We start from the raw sequence: 18,732 nt of genomic DNA, 5'->3' as shown, positions 1-18,732 counted from the left end.
TGCCAAAGAGAGAAATAAGGGTTGGGCAGCCAAACAGAGCAGTGGGTGAAATGCTTACTAGGTGACATAGTTGGATGGAAGGGTCTTGATGCTTAAATAAAGATAATACAGCATGATTTAAAAATAAATGAATAAATAAATAAAGATACAATATAAAATTCTCCAAGAAACAAACTGGGAGATGATGAATGAAACTGGAACTAAACACTGAAGAAATAATAAGCTCAAGCCCATTGAGCTAATGGGATGAGGGAGCATTAAAAGAAGATAAAACACAACAAAATAATTTTGGAAGAGATGAGGATAGTGAGAGAGGGATGTTTGCTATGGGTGTCTTTTCTAAGTTGAAGCACAAGGGGCCTGGACTGGACCACAGAGATGGTGAAGGGATAGGGATTCCTGTCCCTAAACCAAAAGTCTCTAGAAAAAAAAAAAAAAAAGAGGAAGGTAAACTGGAAGAAATCCAGCATGTTAAACAATCAGGGTCCAGAGGCACTGACTAATGGGGAAAGATTAAATGTAAACAAATACCAGCAGGCTCATTAAGTAGCATTTAATAGGACAAGTGATACAGATTCACGAATGTTTAAAAAGTGTAAACACCATCATCAGCAGGACTAGCAGGGTTACAATGAGACTGGTTAAGGGAAAGGAGATTATCAGTGATTGTCTGGGAAACAGGTAGTACAGCACAGCTAGTGAATGATGGGTTCACATCTTGACTCCAATACTTATAGGCTTGAATGGAGTTCCAGAGGGGGGGAAAGACAGGCTAGGTGGCAAAGCTCCTGGCATCACAGAAAAACCAAGGGACAAGAGACCTGAGTTCAAGAAACAATTTCAGATATTGCAGCCTTAGGTGAATCACAACCACATGCAGCTTCCATTTTCTCTTCTGTAAAATGGGGATTAGATCTCTCTCTTCCCCCTACCCACCACCACCCTTCCTGGATTTTGTGAAGATGTCCTATCCAGCTGACCACTTTGCCCATTTTACTTAAAAATACAAAATTATTCCAAATCTGACTTAAACACTGAAAGGCAAATAAGTGTGCTATGTTTAAAAAAAAAATCCTTTGTTCTGCAAAGGACTTTCGGATTCACCTCTGCAGATCTTCATAACAACCCTGGGGAGTCTTATGAATAGGAAAGACTGTTTCACACTTGAGTAAACTGAGTGTGAGGCGGGTTACCCAAGGTTGCATGGCTGAAACTACGTCAAAGTCACAACTAAACCCGAGACTCTTGGGTCCCAGTTGGACATTTGCCACTATTTTCTGGAAAGCTGAGAGTATTGAGGGAGAGTCAATCACAGTAATCCCTTGTGACCCTTGAGGAGGCTTTCAGTCACACCTGGCATCTACAATTCCCTTTCAAAAAGTAAAACACTTCCTCTTATCTTTGCAAAAGAACTCAGTGGTCATGAAAGAGTTAAAATGTCCACAGTCCTCTCAGTCAGAAGCCTTTAACCCAACTACCTGCTGGCACCGCATTCTCCCAGCCTGTCACCCTTCTTGACAGCCTTTGAGAATGGCTGGAATATTTGCACATCTAAAACACCTCCTCTTCTAGTTGTTAGGTGTGCCAGAGTCTGTCATAAGTGAAATTTCCAAGTTCTAAGCTGCTAAGAACAAGTTTCTCTGGTTTGGTGTATTCCCAGAGTCCCAAAGTGGAACCACACACATTTCCCTCTCCCCAAACCAAGGCACCTGCCATCTTTCTCCTGCTCCTTTTCACCCAGTTTTCCCAACTCTGACTCACTGGGGCCCCTGGGATCCCAGGACACCAGGGGCCAGTCTTTCCCAGCAAGAGGACAGTTCAGCCCCCTGCACTTGGGCTGCCCAGGAACCTGCAGCTGGCTGGGGCTCCTGTCCTTCAAGCGCCACACTTTCTTTTCCATGTGAAACTGGATGACTAAGAAGCAAGACCGTAGTCACCTCTTAGTGGTTCATCTCCCAAGACCCCAACCCTCCCTGCAAATCCAAGCATCACCCCCAAACCCCTCCTCCCACCTACCCCCACCACACACACACACACAAGTCTCTCCTATCTCCCACCTTCCTCTTCTGCTCACAGACTTGCCTGGGCTTTCCTGACCGGCTCCCTGTCACTTCTGCTTAACCCCGTCCCCTCACACTGTATCCCCTGAACTCCTCTCAAATGCTCCCAAGTTATTTCCACGCTACTCCACAGATCCTGGAGCCCACTGTCCCCTCTTCAAAAGCTCACCACTCTCGCTCCTCCATGTGCCCCCTCATCCCTCCCAGTGACCCTCGCTCCCCCAGTCGACCCCTCTGGACCTCCACGTACCCACAGACCGACAGCCATCACCACCACAAAGTAGACAACGATGACAGAGATGTCAGCTGCATTTCGGATGAGCATGTAGACCGGCTGTCCGGTGGTGTTGGTCACCGGGCTCAAGGTGGTAACGTCCATGGCGGCGGCGCGGCAGCGATGCGTCCCTCCCGCCCGAGTCTCTCACTCTTGTATGGCCTCAGGGTTAATGATCAACCAGAGGAGGGAGCCAAGAAGCCATCGCAATCGGGCAGTAGTGCGGGCTCTGCGCTCCCGCGCCGCCGCCGTCCGTCGGAAGCAGCTCCCGGGGAAGAGCATGCAATGAAAAGTCAGTGGAGCTGTCAGCGGGGGTGGAGGCTGCCGGCAGGTAAGGCTGCCCTGTGAGCAGGAAGGGGCTGGCCCGGGGGTGGTGCCCGCCTGGCACAAAGGCCCGCTGTCTTCCCGCAGCTGGCACCAAGCAGGGCTGCCTCCTTACCCCGGGGCGGAACAGCAGCGGCTCCACTGAGAAACCAGGCTGCCTGGGGTGTAGAGGCTTTATGTCACCTGCCATCTGACCTGGGACCGGTTCCATGCCCTCTCTGGACCCGATTCTCTAAGTGTAAATGGGTGCAGAACTGGTCCTAAAAATCATCCAAGATCTTGGTCTTGGAACATTCTAGGGAAAACCTGAAGAACATTCTAGGGAAAACCTGAAGTTGTTTGGCTATCGGCTGTTAAAATTCTGCCCAATCTGGTATAGGGATACATCCATCTGGAAAATCACACTCACACAAGTAGTATTATTCAGCCATAAAAAAGATGAAATCTTACATTTCAATAACATGGATGGATCATGAATGCTAAGTGAAATAAGTCAAAAGGTGAAAGACAAATGTCATATGATTTCACTTATTTGTGGACTATAAAGAAAAGCAAAAGCAATCAAACAAAAACAAACCCTTAGACTCTGACAACAAAATGATGGTTGCTGGAGGAGGAGGGAGTGGTTAGGTTGGATGGATGACTGGACATTTGGGGGTGGGAGTGGTGTGGAATACACCGTTGCCAAGGGGAGAAACTACGTATCTGAAACCTATACATTGTTGTAAACTGACTGGATCAAGAAGATGTGGTACATATACACCATGGAATATTACTCAGCAATCAAAAAAGATAAACACATGCAATTTGCAGCAACATGGATGGCGCTGGAAGGGATCATGCTCAGCGAAATAAGCCAGAAAGAAAAAGAAAAATACCAGATGGTCTCACTCACAGCAGGAATCTAGAAAACTTAAATAAGGGACAAGGAAAATGAATAACTATAAGAAAGTGAAAATCATAATCAACAAACAACTATGAACCAGAGACACTCTATGAGGGGTGGGGGCGGGGGGGGATTGGGGTCAAAATAAGGGGGTTGCAATTGTATGGGGAATATAAAAATAAAATTAAAAAAATAAATAAAACATCCATGTAGTCCAAAAAAAATAAAAATAAAAATAAATGACAACATGTGTTTCCAGAAATAAATAAATAATGATACACTAGATTGAAAAAAAAAAAGAAAGAAATTCAGTGCAGTCACAATCTCTTGACCACAGAGATGATCATCCACCAACCCACCTGTCTGAGCCCCCCTCCATAGCCTGTAGCCCTCGGGGGCACTGACACCCCTACTGTAGGGAGGAAGAAACTCAGACTGGGAGAGGGGATCCCATTGGGATCTATTTCCTAGCTCTGTGCCTCACCCAGTTATGTGACTTGGGCTCCAAGTGAGGTGGGTGGAAAGGTAGTAGCAAATCCTTTACAAGGTCAGCAAACCCTGACCCTTCCTGGGAACTCCAGCCTGGGCATCTGGAAGCCCATCTAAGGAGAAAGTCCAGCTCCAAATAAAGAAAGCTCAGAGGCATGACTCAAACAAGGTCACGTGATGAACCAATGATGTCAGGATAGTTCAGAGAGAGGGCTGAAGGGTGCTCTCAGGGGCTAGCGCAGGAGACCACAGAGCAGGAGAGGGGAGCTTTACTCCCTCATGAGGTACAAGGAAGAGGAGAGACCACACAAACACTGCCAGGATTAATGCCTCAAGTACCGCCTGCCCATACCAACCACTAGCCACTGCCCAAATGCCAGCAAGCTGCTCCTTTGCACCTTGATGTCTCTGAGATCTACTCACCTCCTACTTCTTCATGATTGTTCATCTCACTGAGGCTGCAGTCTTCTCCATTTTCCCCCATCTATCCCCTAGGATTGGAAACCATAGGAGGTCATGTCCAGAGTCCATCAAAAAGCCTCCCACAGGGATCAGGAATTCTTCCTCTGTGGAAACTGGTAGCAGGGCTCTTCACCCTGCTTAGAGCTCAACCACGGCTCACCCATGTCCATTCATTCCTGCATTCAGCAAAGTTTTTTCATCTGGATCTATGGCAAGCACAGTCCCTGCCTTCAGGGAACTTCTGGTCTAGTCTGGAAGTGAACCTACCCGCAGAAAAAGTCTAGTCCTAAACCCCCGCTGTAGGTAGCCAGTCCGGGACAAGTTCCAAAAAAGAAATGTGTGGAAATGAGCACATCCAAAAGGTGACCAGGAGGGAGGCCTGAAAGTGCTAAAGGACTTCAAAGGAGAGAGAGAGCATCCTTTGACTTCTCCAGGTCAGCACAACAAGGATGGTCAGAGAAGGAAAGGTATGGTGACCAGAGAGGGCCAGAAAAATGCATGCACTCATTCATTCATTCTTGCAACAGAAGAGAAGCTTCTGTGTGCCACACCATGTGTGCCCACCCTGGGGATACAGTTGTGAACACCATTCATAGGGTTCTTGGCCTCTCAGGACTTCCAGCCCAGTGGGGGAGATAGACCGTCATCAAAAATGAGACAAACTTCTATAAAATTAGCACTGTAACATGTGCTTTGAAAGAGAAGCACTAATGTGCTCCAAATTCCTAGCAAAGACTTTGGCCTGGGAATAAGAGAGGAAAGCCTGGGAATGGTCTATTTTGAGGAGGGCCCTGTAAGAGAACAGGTGAGCCAGGTAAGGTAGGTGTGAGGGACATACCAGAAGACGGCAAGTGAGGGGGCAGACAGGCTGTCTATAATGTGTAGGGAGGGACCAGCTGGGGCTACAAATACAAATAAAAATCAATAAATAAAAAGCAACCCCCCACATGGCCACCCTCACTTTGTCTGAGACCTTTTTATAATTTCGCTTCCTCATTGGTATCTTCTAAAAGAAGACCTTAAACCCAAAAAAAATTATGGGAATTCCTCCAAAAATTAAAAATAAAACTAGCATAGGATCCAGCAATTCCACCTCTGGGAATATATCCAAGGAAAAGAGCACCTACACTCCCACATTCATAGCAGCATTTTAAATAATAGCCAAGACATGGAAGTAACCTAAGTGTCCATCAATGAGTGAGTGGATAAAAATGTGTGAGAGATAGCTACATAGATATATAATGGAAGATTAATCAGTCACAAAGAGAAGGCAATCTTGTCATTTGTGAGACTGTGAGGCTGGACCATGAAGACATTATGATCAATGATATAAGTCAAGGAAAGACAAATATTGTATAAACTCACTTATACATGAACTCTAAAAAGGTGAAAAGAGAGTAGAATGATTGTTGCCAGAGGTGAGAAGTGCAGGAAATGACAGATGGTAGGAGAGGGACCCAGGATTTGAAAGGTAATGGCTCGTTGCTATGTAGGAATTGTCCTATCTTCTCCTCTCTACCTTTCTCCACACTATCTATATATTCAGGAGTCCCACATGCTCCTGCAGGAGTCTAGAACTCCTCTCCAGAAGGCTCTCCAAGGACAGGATCCAATGCTCACTGGCCAAACTGTGTTTTGGGGCAAGGGACTCCATGGTGGGATGGCCAGCTCCCCAACACTTGTCACACAGTGAAACCAGCAGCCTAAGTGCTCACATGCTAAATTTGGGATACTGTGTGGGGAGGGGACACACATTACTAGTTTGAATCTCAACTCAGTCACCAACCAACAGCAACAGTGGACAGCTCACTTAGCATCCATCACCCTCCATTTGAACATCTGAAAAATGCATAGACAAGGACTGTCTCAATTTCCTATGGTCCATCTGAAATGACAGTGTGAAGGGGTCTGAATGACAGTGAGAAGGCACAGATAGGGAGTACTACGATTTTATCTCCTTTTCCTTTTTCTTGTTGCAAGTTCGGGCGTAGAAAACCCAGGGAAGCAGCAGTACAACAAACATACTGTTGTAACAAATCACCACAAATATGGAGCTTAAAACAATAGAAATCTGTTGTCTGACAGATCTGGAAAACCAAAGTCCAAAAATATGCTTCACAGGACTGAAATCAAGGTGTCAGCAGAGCCACACTATTGAGATTCAGGGAAATGAGACTTCTTTGTCTCTTATAGCTTCTTTTTTTAAAAAAAGATTTATTTTTATTTATTTTATTTATTTATACAAGCACTGGGTACAGTCAGAAGCGCGGGAGGGTGAGAGAACTCACCAGAGCAAGAGCGGGGAGCAGAGCAGGCAGAAGGACCGAAGTACACTGCTGAGGGGAGCAGCGGGCGGCAGGAGAGGTCTGCGCACCATGTGGGACTCTCCTCCAGTGGCCGGGGAGCAGCCAGGGATCAAACCGGCGCTGCAGAGGCTGCGGGCAGCTTCGCAACCCAGCACTCAATTGCTGTGCCACCGGCGAGGCCCTGTTATAGCTTCTGATAACTGTCAGCATTCCTGGGCTTGTGGCTGCATCACTCCAATTTCTGCCTCTGTGTGTGTGTGTGTGTGCATGTGTGTGTGTGTTGCATACATGCATGCACAGTAAGATATGTGTAACATAAAATAAACCATTACAATCATTTTTAAGTGTACAATTCAGTGGAATTAAGCACATTCATATTGTTGTAGATCAACACCATTGTCCCGCTCTAGAATTTTTTCATCTTCCCAAACTTAAAGTGTCGCTATTAAACAACTCCTCATTCTCCCCTTCTCCCAGCCACTGGCAATGACCTTTCAACTCTCTGTCTTGATGATTTGACTATTCTAGGTACCTGATATATGTGGAATCAATCTCTCTGCCTCCATCTTCACATCCCCTTCTCTTAAGTGTCTGTCAAACTTCCCTCTGCTTCTCCTTTATAAGGACTACTGTGGTGTCATTTAGGGCCCACCAGAATAACCCAAAATTATCTATCTTCATCTCAAGATCACTTAAGTTGCTTATGCAAACAGTCTGCTTAAGACCCTTCTTTCAAATAAGGTAGCATTATTAGGTTCCAATAAATTAGGACCTGGTATCTTTAGGTAGTTGTTATTCTGGCTGATGTAATCAGTGGTGGTAAAGGGGTTGAATGTGGAATGATTTGGTGGAAGAAGTAGAAAGTAGCCAAAGGCCTACAGGAGTTGGTTGATGTATGCTTCAGAACTCTCACCTGTGAACCTTATCCCTCTTCCCTCACCCCCTCCAGCTCCCGCACAACTAATCACCACCCATCAATTAACCTGCCATGAGGCTGGGATTCCAGAAACACAAAAATTTGGCTCAAAAATTCTTGGACAACTGAAAGACCTATGATAGTAGCAGGAGGGATGGTAAATCATTCATGTATTTAACAAATATTGGTTAAGCATTTGTCTAGGTATCAGGGGTACAAAGTGAATAAGACAAAAGTAGTCTCTGCTTTCAGGCACTTAAAACCCATGTACATGTTGAATGGGTATGGAGTTTATTTTAGGATAAAGAAAATATGTGGGGACTAGGTAGATACGGCAATTATACAATATTGTGAATGTACTCAATGGCACTGAATTGTTTACTCTAAACTGACTAATTTTATATATTTTATGATGCCAATATTACCCTGATACTGAAACCAGATGAAAACAGCACAAGAAAGTTACAGATGAATATCCCAAATGAACATCAATGTAAAAATTTTCAACAAAATGCTAGAAATCAAATTCAACAGTATACCACAAGGATTAAAGCACCATGATCAAGCAGGATTTACCCCAGGGCTACAAGGATGGCTTAATATATGTAAATCAATTAATATAATACATCATATCAACAGAGTGATGGTGGTGAGAAAAAATATATGTCTTAACAATACTAGGTTTCAAAATTAATGTAAATATTGATAACTTTATCAATCATAAAAATGTTATTAATTTTAATATTAGCAACAAAAATTAGGAAGTGGGTGGGGAGCAATATGATATATGCATCCAGAGAAATAAGTATTTTGCAGATGTGAAAAAAATTTTAATAAATAAGATTGGGCTTTGAGAATCAGAAACCCTGGGGAAAAAACTATTCTTTGTAAACCCTGACTTGCCCACTGCTCCCCTCAGCAGTGTATTTCAATAAATCCGCCTGTTCTATTACCCACTCTGCCTCTGGTGAATACTGTCACCCCCCCCACACACACACACACCCCTCTGGCCTGTACCCCAGTTCTTTTATGCATAAATAAATAAATCTTTAAAAAAAAAACCCTAACTCAAAGGGATATATGCACTCCTATGTTCATTGCACCACTATGGAAACTTACAGAAAAAAACTTAAGTGCTCAATGATAAATGAGTGGATTAAGAAGATGTGGTATAGTTTGCAACAAGAGTGGACCTGGAGGGTATTATGCCAACATGAAATAATTCAGAAGGAGAAAGACAAATACTAGATGATTTCACTCAGATGTGATATATAAAGAAACAAAACAAAAGAATAGACAAAACTAAAACAAAACAAACCCTAGAAATCTGGCTGTAGAATTGGGGCTACCAGACGGTTGGAGGGTAGAGAGGAGAGGCGGTCCACTGGACTGTGGTGGAGGATTATCGGTGCTTTAGTGGTGGGGTGTGGTGTGGTAACATAAACCTGAAGAGGCATGAACTTACACCCCTAAATTATACACAGTGCTGTAAACCAATAAAAATTACAATTTTAAATATAAAATAAAACTATGTAACTAGGAAGAAAAAAGAAATATACGGCACTACAGAGAAATTTCAACCTTGATTATGAATGTCCTTGCTGTTTAGATATTAGATGATTCCCTTCAATTTGAAGCCAAAAATGTTTTTGTTATAAAAATTTTCTTGAAACTAAAATGTGCAATACCTCTGCTTCGATCAAATATATTTTACTACATTTTTTAAAAGCACAATAAAATAAAATGGTTAATTTCATGTTATGTGAATGTCACCTCAATTTTTTTCTAAATGCACAAGGCACCAGACCTGGAGAAAATAAAAATTTAATTCTCCTCTGAGACTGTTTCTCCCCAACCTGTTGGTTGCTCCTAAAAGTTTCATTCATCTGTTCAAGTAAATTCACTTTGCAATCAAAATACTCTCTCCCATCTACTGACTGACAAATTGTATGCTAAGGAACTTCCTCTATTCATTAAGCGTGTCCACTCTGCACCAGGTACTAGGGTTGCAAACCTGAGTAGGACACAATCTCTGCAGTGAACGTGGGCATGCAGTTATCTCTTCAAGACACTGATTTCATTTCCTTGGGATAAATACCCAGAAGTTGGATTGCTAAATCATATAGTAGCTCAATTTGCATTTTTTTGAAGATGCTCCAGTTTTCCATAGTGGCTGTACCAATTCTCATTCCCAGCTAGAGTACATGGGGTCCGCTTTTCTCCACATCCTCACCAACACTTGTTATCTCATCTTTTTTGATGATAGTCATTTTAACATTCCATTGTGGTTAATATTTCATGGTGGTTTTGATTTGCTTCCCTGATGAGTAGTGATGTTGGAATAACTCTTCATGTGCCTGTTGGTTCCTTATATATTGTATGAGGAACTTATAATTTTTGCATATTAAAAAATGGTAACTATGTGAGGTTATGGATATGCTGCTTAACTTGATTGTGGTAATCGTTTTACTATATATGTATAATTATTACATTGCTCACCTTAAATAAATACAGTTTTATCAACTATACTTCAATAAGGTGAGTGCAGGAAAAGAAAATACACTCTGGGGCCTCCCTGGTGGCGCAGGCGGTTGAGTGCCACACTGTGAAGCTATCCGCAGCCTCTGCAGCATGGGTTCGGGTTCGATCCCAGCTGGCCAGCAAGAATCCCACATGGTGCGGCAGACCTCTCCTGTCTCGCCTGCTGCTCCCCTCAGCAGTGTATTTCGTCAGTCTGCCTGTTCTATTCCCTGCTCTGTCTCTGGTGAATCCTCTCACCCTCCTGCGCATCTGGCCTGTACCCTGGTTCTTGTATAAATAAATAAATCTTAAAAAAAAAATACACTCTAGCAAAAAAAAAAAAGAAGAAGAAAATACAATCTCCACCTTTGACCCCTCCTAACCCACCAAGGAAAATTTACATATAAATGCACATGTTGTTCCCTTTGCAAGGACATAATCTCCCCTGATCTTCACTGGCTAACTCTCATAATCCTTTAATTTCAGCTTAAATTTCTCTCAAGAAACTTTTTGACCTGCATCTTATCCCATAATCCCTATAATGTAGAGGAGTCTAGACTAGAGGCTCTCTCTCTGAAAACCCTGTTCTTTTTCTTTTTATTTATTTTTGCATACAAGAGCTGGGGTGCAGGCCAGAGATGTGGGGGGTGGGTAAGAGGATTCAACAGAGACAAAGCGGGGAGCAGAACTGGCAGACGGACTGAAATACACTACTGAGAGGAGCAGCGGGTGAGACATGAGAGGTCTGCTTCGCCATGTGGGTCTCTCTTTGGCCGGTCAGGGATCAAACTCATGCTGCAGAAGTTGCACATTGCTTCATAGTGCAGTGCTTAACCCCTTGCGCCTCCAGGGAGGCACGATAACCCTGTTCTTAAACTCTATTCTCATCTTGCCTACTCTTGCCTTAATTTTCAATTCACATTTAGTTGTATAGCTATGCATTTAATGACTCTAGTTCCCTCCAGATTATAGACTCCACAAGGGTAGCACTGGTGTCTCTTGGCCATCATTATGCCTAGGACCAGGGTTAGTATATAATAGATGCTCAATAAAAATTAGCTGGGTAAATAAAAAAATTAAAATAATGAATATAAGCAATCACAATGTGACAGATGCTTTAATGATAAGGCAGAACGTGCCTAATTGTGTCTCACAGAATAATGTAGAGAGGCAAGAGAAGTAATTATTAAGAGGGGATATTTGCATTGAGTCTTAAGAGATAAGTAGGAGTTCTGGCAACAACACAGCTGGGGAGAGATGTGAAATGTAAGCGCATACCATATGCATATTCAGGGAGCAGTAAGTGCTTGTGGTCTGCGTAACTGGGTAGACCAGCGAGAGATAAGTTCAGAGATGTGGTCAGAAATTGGACCACAGGGAACCACACATTGTACTAAACATCCTGGAATTCATCCCATACAACCCAGGGGCCTGATAAAACAGAGGCTCCCAACCTTATGCTGATAGCCCCTCACTGGTAGGTTTTGAACACTATGTGCTTTCTTGGACAGTCCATAACTTTAATCAGATTCTCAGAAAGATTGGGGACTCAAAGAAGGGAGAAAAACAACACCCTCCCTCACCATAATAACTAAAACAGTTCCACTTGCATCCCAATTTGTGAATTTCATAGTACTCATAATTAATTATAAATATCTTGATTTCTCTACTTGTCTATTTCCTGTTTTTTATAAGAGTTGGGGCCTTATCTTTCTTGTTTAAGGATCTATCTCTAGTGCCTAGCACATATGACCTGGAGCATACAAAGCTCAATAAACATCTGTTGACTAAATAAATCTTACTATAGGTGATTTTTTTAATTCTAGTAAAAAAAAACACATAACTTAAAAGTGACACCCTTAACCATTTTTAAGTTCATGGTTCGGTGGCATTATCTCATGTCACTGAGCTACCTTCACCATATCTATCCACAGAACTCCCTTCATCTTGCAAAACTGAAACTCTGACGCCACCAAACAATAATCCCTCATCCTCCCCCTCTGCACAGTTCCCGGCAACTACCATTCTACTTTCTGTCTCTATGAGTTTGACACTCAGTACCTCATATAAGTAGAATCATAGTATTTGTCCTTTTGTGATTGACTTAATTCAGCATAATGTCTGCACGTTTCATCTATATTGTAGCATGTTTCATTATTTCCTTCCCTTTTAAGGCTGAATAATTTCATTGTATATTTATTCTGCACTTTGCTTATCCATATATTTATGGATGGACACTTGGGTTGCTTTTACCTTTTAGATATTATGAACAATGCTGCTATGAACATGAATGTGAAGGTATTTTAGTCTTTTTAAAATTAGGCTAGACACAGTATGGGTGGAAGGATGGAGGGAGGGATGGACAGACAGATATAGGATGGTTGGTGGGTGGGTGGATGGATGGATGGATGGATGGATGATCGAGAATAAATGGGTGGAAGAATGGATAGATGAAAGAGCTCTGAACTGAGAATTAGATCTTCTTCCTCTTCCGGCTTTGACATTTTTCATCCTCATGACACATCAGACATCAGATACTGTGACATAATAGCGAGCACATTGTAACAATGACAACAGTGATGAGTTAAAGGGAATTTCAAAGTACTTATGAAGATGAGTAATTCTGTTTCATGACCACAATTGGCAAGCACCCAGTAAAAGGACTGTACTGGACCTTAATGTATTGGTGACTAAGAAGAATGGGTCTTCCTAGTGCGGTAACCCTGGGAAGGAAGAGAGTGATTCAATTTGTATGCAAATATGAAACAACCAAATATCAGTCACAACAGCAAAAACAGAGTCGCTGAAATTTCAGGACCTATAGCAACTGTAAGAACCAACCCCACAGGAAAGATGGACAAATATATACAAATGTATAATGAAAATACACATGGTTAGCATAAAAGGAAATATAAGTGGAATATAAACATATTAAGAGATATCCAATCTGTTTAATAAGATAAATGCATGTTAAAACTACAGTGAGATGCTTTTTTTATCAACTAGACAGGAAAAGATCACAAACAAACTGATAACACATTGTATTGAAAGGGGAAACATGCACCCTTTCACCTCCTGGTGGAAGCCCAACTCAGTACCATCTCTAAGAGAAAAATTTGAAAACATATATCAAAATTACATCAACAGAATGTGGAGACAAGTCACATGTTGGAAAAAAAATATTTGCAAGAGATATATTTGATAAAGGCTAGTTAACCAACATATACAAAGAACTCATAAAATACAAGGATTTAAGTGATGATTTAAGTGACAATTAAAATATGGACAAAGGATCTGAACAGGCCCCACACCAAAGAAGATATACAGGTGGCAGATAAGCAATGAAAAAATGCTGACCATATACGTCATTAGGGAATTACAAATTAAAACAATAATGAGATGCCACTACACATCTATCAGAATGGTCAAAATCTAAAACACTGACAGCACCAAATCCCAACAAAGATGTGGAACAGCAATTCACTCATTGTTAGTGGGAAAGTAAATATACAGCCACTCCAGAACACAGCTTAGTGGTCTCCTACAAAACTAGACATAATTCTACTTGCAATCACATCCTCTGGTAATTACCCAAAGGTTGAAAATTTATATTTACCCAAAAACTTACACAGAGATGTTTTTATTTATTATTATTTATTATTATGCTTTATTTATTATTGCCAAAACTTAGACGCAACCAAGATTCCCTTTGGCAACTGAATGGGTGAATAAATTATGGTACATACAGACAATGGAATGTTATTTAGCACTGAAAATAAGCTATCAAGAGAAGAAAAGACATAAAGGAACATTAAATATATTAACAAGTGAAATAAGTCCATCTGAAAAATGATGCACATGGCATGAATCCAATTATATAAAATTCTGGAAAAGGTGAAACTATGAAAATAGTTAAAAAGATCAGTGGTTGCCAGGGGTTAGGGAGAAGAGGACAAATAGGTGAGCACAGAGAATGTTCAGGGCAGTGATTATTCTGTGTGATACTATAATAGTGTAATAGTATAATACTATAACATGTCTATACATTTGTCAAAACTCATACAACGCACAATGTCAAGAGTGAATCCTGGGCCTCCCTGGTAGCATCAGGGGTTAAGTCTCAGTGCTATTGCCACACCACCTGAGGTTAGATCCCTGGTCAGGGAGCTAACCCACATGGCATAATATGGGAACTCCCTGTACTATCTTTTCAATTTTGCTGTGAAGCTAAAATCACTTTCAGAAGATAATAGAGCCTATTTAAAAAATTATACATGTCCTGGGCCTCCCTGGTGGCACAGACGGTTGAGCGCCACACTGTGAAGCTGCCCACAGCCTCTGCAGTGTGGGTTTGATCCCAGCCGGCCGGCAAGAATCCCACCTGGCGAAGCAGACCTCTCTTGTCTCACTCACTGCTCCCCTCAGCAGTGTATTTCTTCAGTCTGCCTGTTCTGTTCCCCGCTCTGTCTCTGGTAAATCCTCTTACCCTCCCATGCATCTGGCCTGTACCCAGGTTCTTGTATAAAAAATAAATAAATCTTTAAAAAAATTATACATGTCTATATCCTTTGACCCAACATTTTTACTACAGATAGGCTTACCTAAGGGCAAAATGACCTTTGTTCAAAGTTATTTATTGCAGCACTATTTGCAATGAAAAGAAGATTAGAAGCAACCTAAATACTCATCCATATAGGAATGGTTAATATATTATGGTTTATTTGTTTAGTGGAATAATATCATGCAGTCAATTTTCATTGATGAGAATTAATCCCAAAGAGATTTTGTTAGGTTATAAAAAAGAAAAAAAGCATTGTGTGTGGACTACATAGAGCATGCTAAAATTCCTATGAAATATCAGGAGGTGAGGGGTAGAAAATAGGCATATATTTGCTCACATGTAGATTTTTAAAATATCTGGATACACAAGAAAAAAGGGCAAAACTGATTGCCATCAAGGAGAAAATATGGATGACTGGGAGGTTTTCTCTAAATATGCTTGTGTAATTTATGAACTACAACAATGTATTACTTACTAACTAGTAGGAGGAAGGGAGAGATAGGGTAAGGCAAAAGAAAAGGGGTCTGGATTACTCAGAGCTCTTCAAACTTAACTCCATAATGTATTCATTGACTCAATAAATATATCTTGAGGAACTAAAATATCTCTGGTTTTGTTCCAGCTGCAACAGATAGCAAGAGGTTAAGATATAGGGTACACAGTCTAAGACCTGACAGGTCTTAGAAAGACCTGACAGTTTATTGAGGAGAAACTGAGAGTCAAGGAATGGATGAACCTTGGTCAAGGTCACCCAGATTGTTGGTAGGAGAGCTAGGACTGCAACTCTGGCATACAGACTTCTGTTTGGTTTTGTTATCTAGCTGAGCTTAAAGTTCAATAAGGGATATGTACTTGATTATGCCGGCAATGTTTACAACTATAAAGATAGCTGAACTCCAAAAATGAATTGCCAGAAATGACTTTTCTCGCCTACACACCCTAATAGTCATAGTCACTACTGGCATCAGTGGAAAGATCTCCCAATGTTATTTCATAATATCTTCATCTTCCATTTACACAAACCATTATTTAGGAGACACTAACTAAATAAATACTATTAAAACACCTACACAATCACCCCCATTCTAAACTAGGGTTTATCTGTCCCTTCTAAGCACCAAAAATGCTAAGACAAGCAGGAAGGGAGAGTCTCAGCTAAGAATAATCTTCTGTCTGAACAAGAAGAAAAAAACTAATCTGTGGTCAAGTGTCCCTGATCTCTTGGATTTTCTGAGTCTTAGGCAAACCTCTCAACAGGGTTTTTCCAAGTTTGGGAAATCCTACCAGGAAATTAGAAGAGTAGTAGATTCTAACTACATTGGATGACAATGTGCAACAGTCAATAGCCTGAGACTTAGTCTAATGTTTTAGGTTGACTTTGATTAAAGTATTATACAATACATACAAAAATGGAACCATATATACACAAATACATACACAGACTAATAACCACATAGACACATACACAAATGTCAACCCCAAAGCACAAAACAAGTCTTAGGTGAAGAACCATCAATTCTAAACTGGCTACATTTAGAGAAAGAACCACCATAATGAACCAAAAAGCAAAATCCTAAAATCTTCATCTTTGGAGTGCTCCTGTAATCACTGGTTGAACTTCCAGCTTCAATTTGGCTCTGACAGGAAGCCACAGCAAAGGATTGAGCTTTTCTTAGACTACAAGTGCTGATGGGAGAGAGGAGATGGTTCAAGGTCGTGCTTGAAAAAAGTACAGAAGCCAAACTAAGAATTTTTAAATATGGGCTTTGGCAATCAATCCAAACACAGGGCCTCTTTTTCAATAGCAGTTCACTGCTAAGTCTATTTCTCTGCAGCCAGTTGTCATCCCATGTCCCAATTTAATCTCTCATTTTGATTCATCCGAAAACACACCTTACTGGTTTCCCATCTTTACTCATTAAGAAAACACTTCAACTGAGAGCTTCCTTCAGTATTCTTCAAAGTCATTCTACGTGAAAGAGCTATGAATTCTTTGAGTCCAAAGTCTCTATAAAATACAAGTGGTATTAAGGTTGCAATTACATTCACGTAGCGCTGATGTGGGAGGGTTGCTTGTGCCTTCTTGAACACAGGGAACGGCTGGTGATTGACCTTGGGAATAGTTTTTTTTTTTGAATCCTAAGTTAGGCATGTTTTTATTTCTACAACCTCCAAGAATTATACTCTCTGATAAAGGCCACAAATGACAAAACCACAGCTAACATAATACTCAACAAAAGCTTTCAGCTTTTCTTCTAAGGTCAGCAGCAAGACAAGGATGCTCACTGTAACCACTTTTACTTAACAGACTATTGGAAACCCTAGACAGAGCAACCATGCAAGAAAAAAGAAATAAAAGGCATCCAAATTGAAATAGAAGAAATAAAATTGCTGTTATTTGCAGATGATATATAGAGAAAACACTAAAAATCCCACAGAAAAACTTGGAGAACTAATATCAAATTTAGTAAAGTTTTGGGATGTAAAATCAATATACAAAATTCAGTTATATTTCTGTATATTAGTGAGAAACAATCAGAAAATGAAAGAAAACAATTCCATTTAAAAGTGCACCAAAAAGACTAAAATACCTAGGAATAAATTTAATTAATGAGGTGAAAGACTTGTACACTGAAAAAAATTTTAAAGATTTTATTTCAATTTATTTATTTAGCATAGAAGAACTGGGGTATAGGCCAGAGGTATGGGGGGTAAGAGGATTCACCAGAGACAGAGGGGGAGCAGAATAAGTGGATTTACTGAAATCTACTGCTGAGGGGAGCAGCAGGCGAGACAGGAGAGGTCTGCAGTGCCATATGTGAGTTAGTTCCCTGGCTAGGGATGAAACTCAGGCCATAGCAGTGATAGTGCTGAGACTTAACCCCTAGGCCACCAGGGAGGCCTTTGTACACTGAAAATGTTAAGACATAATGAAAGAAATTGAAGAAGACACACAAGAAAGGTATTTTATGCTAACATTGGTTGAAAAAATATTGTTAAAATGTTCGTAGTTTCCAAAGCAATTTGCATTCAGTGCAAACCCTATTAAAATTCCAATGGCATTTTTCACAGAAATAATTTCTCAGAAACAAAATTTGTATACAGAACCACAAAAGATCCCAAATAGCCAGGGGAATCACAATAAAGAAAAACAAAGTTGGGGCATGTGGTGAATTAATTTAGGACAAAGAAGTCAAGCATACACAAGGCTTAAAAGGCAATCTCTTCAATAAATAATGTTGGGAAAACTGGACAGCCACATGCAAAAGAAAGAAACTGGACCCCTATCTTACACCACACACACACACACACACACACACACACACGAAATGAATTCAAAATACATTGAAGACTTGAACATAAGACCTAAAACCATGAAACTCCAGAATAAAACATAGGCAGCAAGTTCCTTGAAATTGATCCTGGTGGTAATTTTTTTGAATCTGACAACAAAAGGAAAAATAAACTAGTGGGACTACAACAAGCTAAAAAGCTTGGCACAGCAAAAGAAGTCTTCAATGAAATTAGAAAGCAAACTATCAAATGAGAGAAAACATTTGCAAAGCATCTATCTTAGAAAGGTTAACATCCAAAATACATAAAGGACTCATACAATGCAGTAGCAAAAACCAAACAATCCCAATTTTAAAATAAGCAGAGTCACAGGCTTAATGTAGACACAGCCAGTCCAAGAACCACACCACGCACAACCAATCATGAAAATGGCACATAAATGGCATCAAGAAACCCTGATCGCAAAGAGATGAATCTCTTAAGGTGTGGATCCCATGTTCCTAAGAAACATGCATTTTGCCAAGAAGCACAATAAAAAGGGCCTGAAGAAAATGCAGGCCAACAATGCCAAGGCCATGAGCGCACGTACTGAGGCTTCTAAAGCCCAAGACTGCGACCGGCTAACATGGCAGAGGGCAGC

At 41.0% G+C, this 18,732-nt stretch overlaps 1 protein-coding gene across 3 annotated transcripts in view; it reads right to left on the bottom strand.

The window, feature by feature from the left end:
• Positions 1-18,732, bottom strand: part of SLC5A1 (solute carrier family 5 member 1) — a 113,301-nt gene that overhangs the window by 59,725 nt on the left and 34,844 nt on the right. Inside the window, exon 1 of one of the 3 annotated variants that reach the window (XM_037510971.2) lies at positions 2,311-2,439. The exons of the other annotated variants lie outside the window; for them this stretch is intronic. Coding sequence (XP_037366868.1) covers positions 2,311-2,439 — 129 coding nt within the window. Of the gene's footprint in view, positions 1-2,310; positions 2,440-18,732 lie in introns of those variants that run through there. 3 annotated transcript variants of the gene reach the window in all.

Source organism: Talpa occidentalis, unplaced genomic scaffold (assembly GCF_014898055.3).
Source record: "Talpa occidentalis isolate TD23 unplaced genomic scaffold, MPIMG_talOcc4v2.1 talOcc4.14, whole genome shotgun sequence".
Taxonomy (NCBI): domain Eukaryota; kingdom Metazoa; phylum Chordata; class Mammalia; order Eulipotyphla; family Talpidae; genus Talpa; species Talpa occidentalis.
The sequence above is the reverse complement of the archived record's forward strand: the minus strand, read 5'-3'. Positions and strand labels throughout refer to the sequence as shown.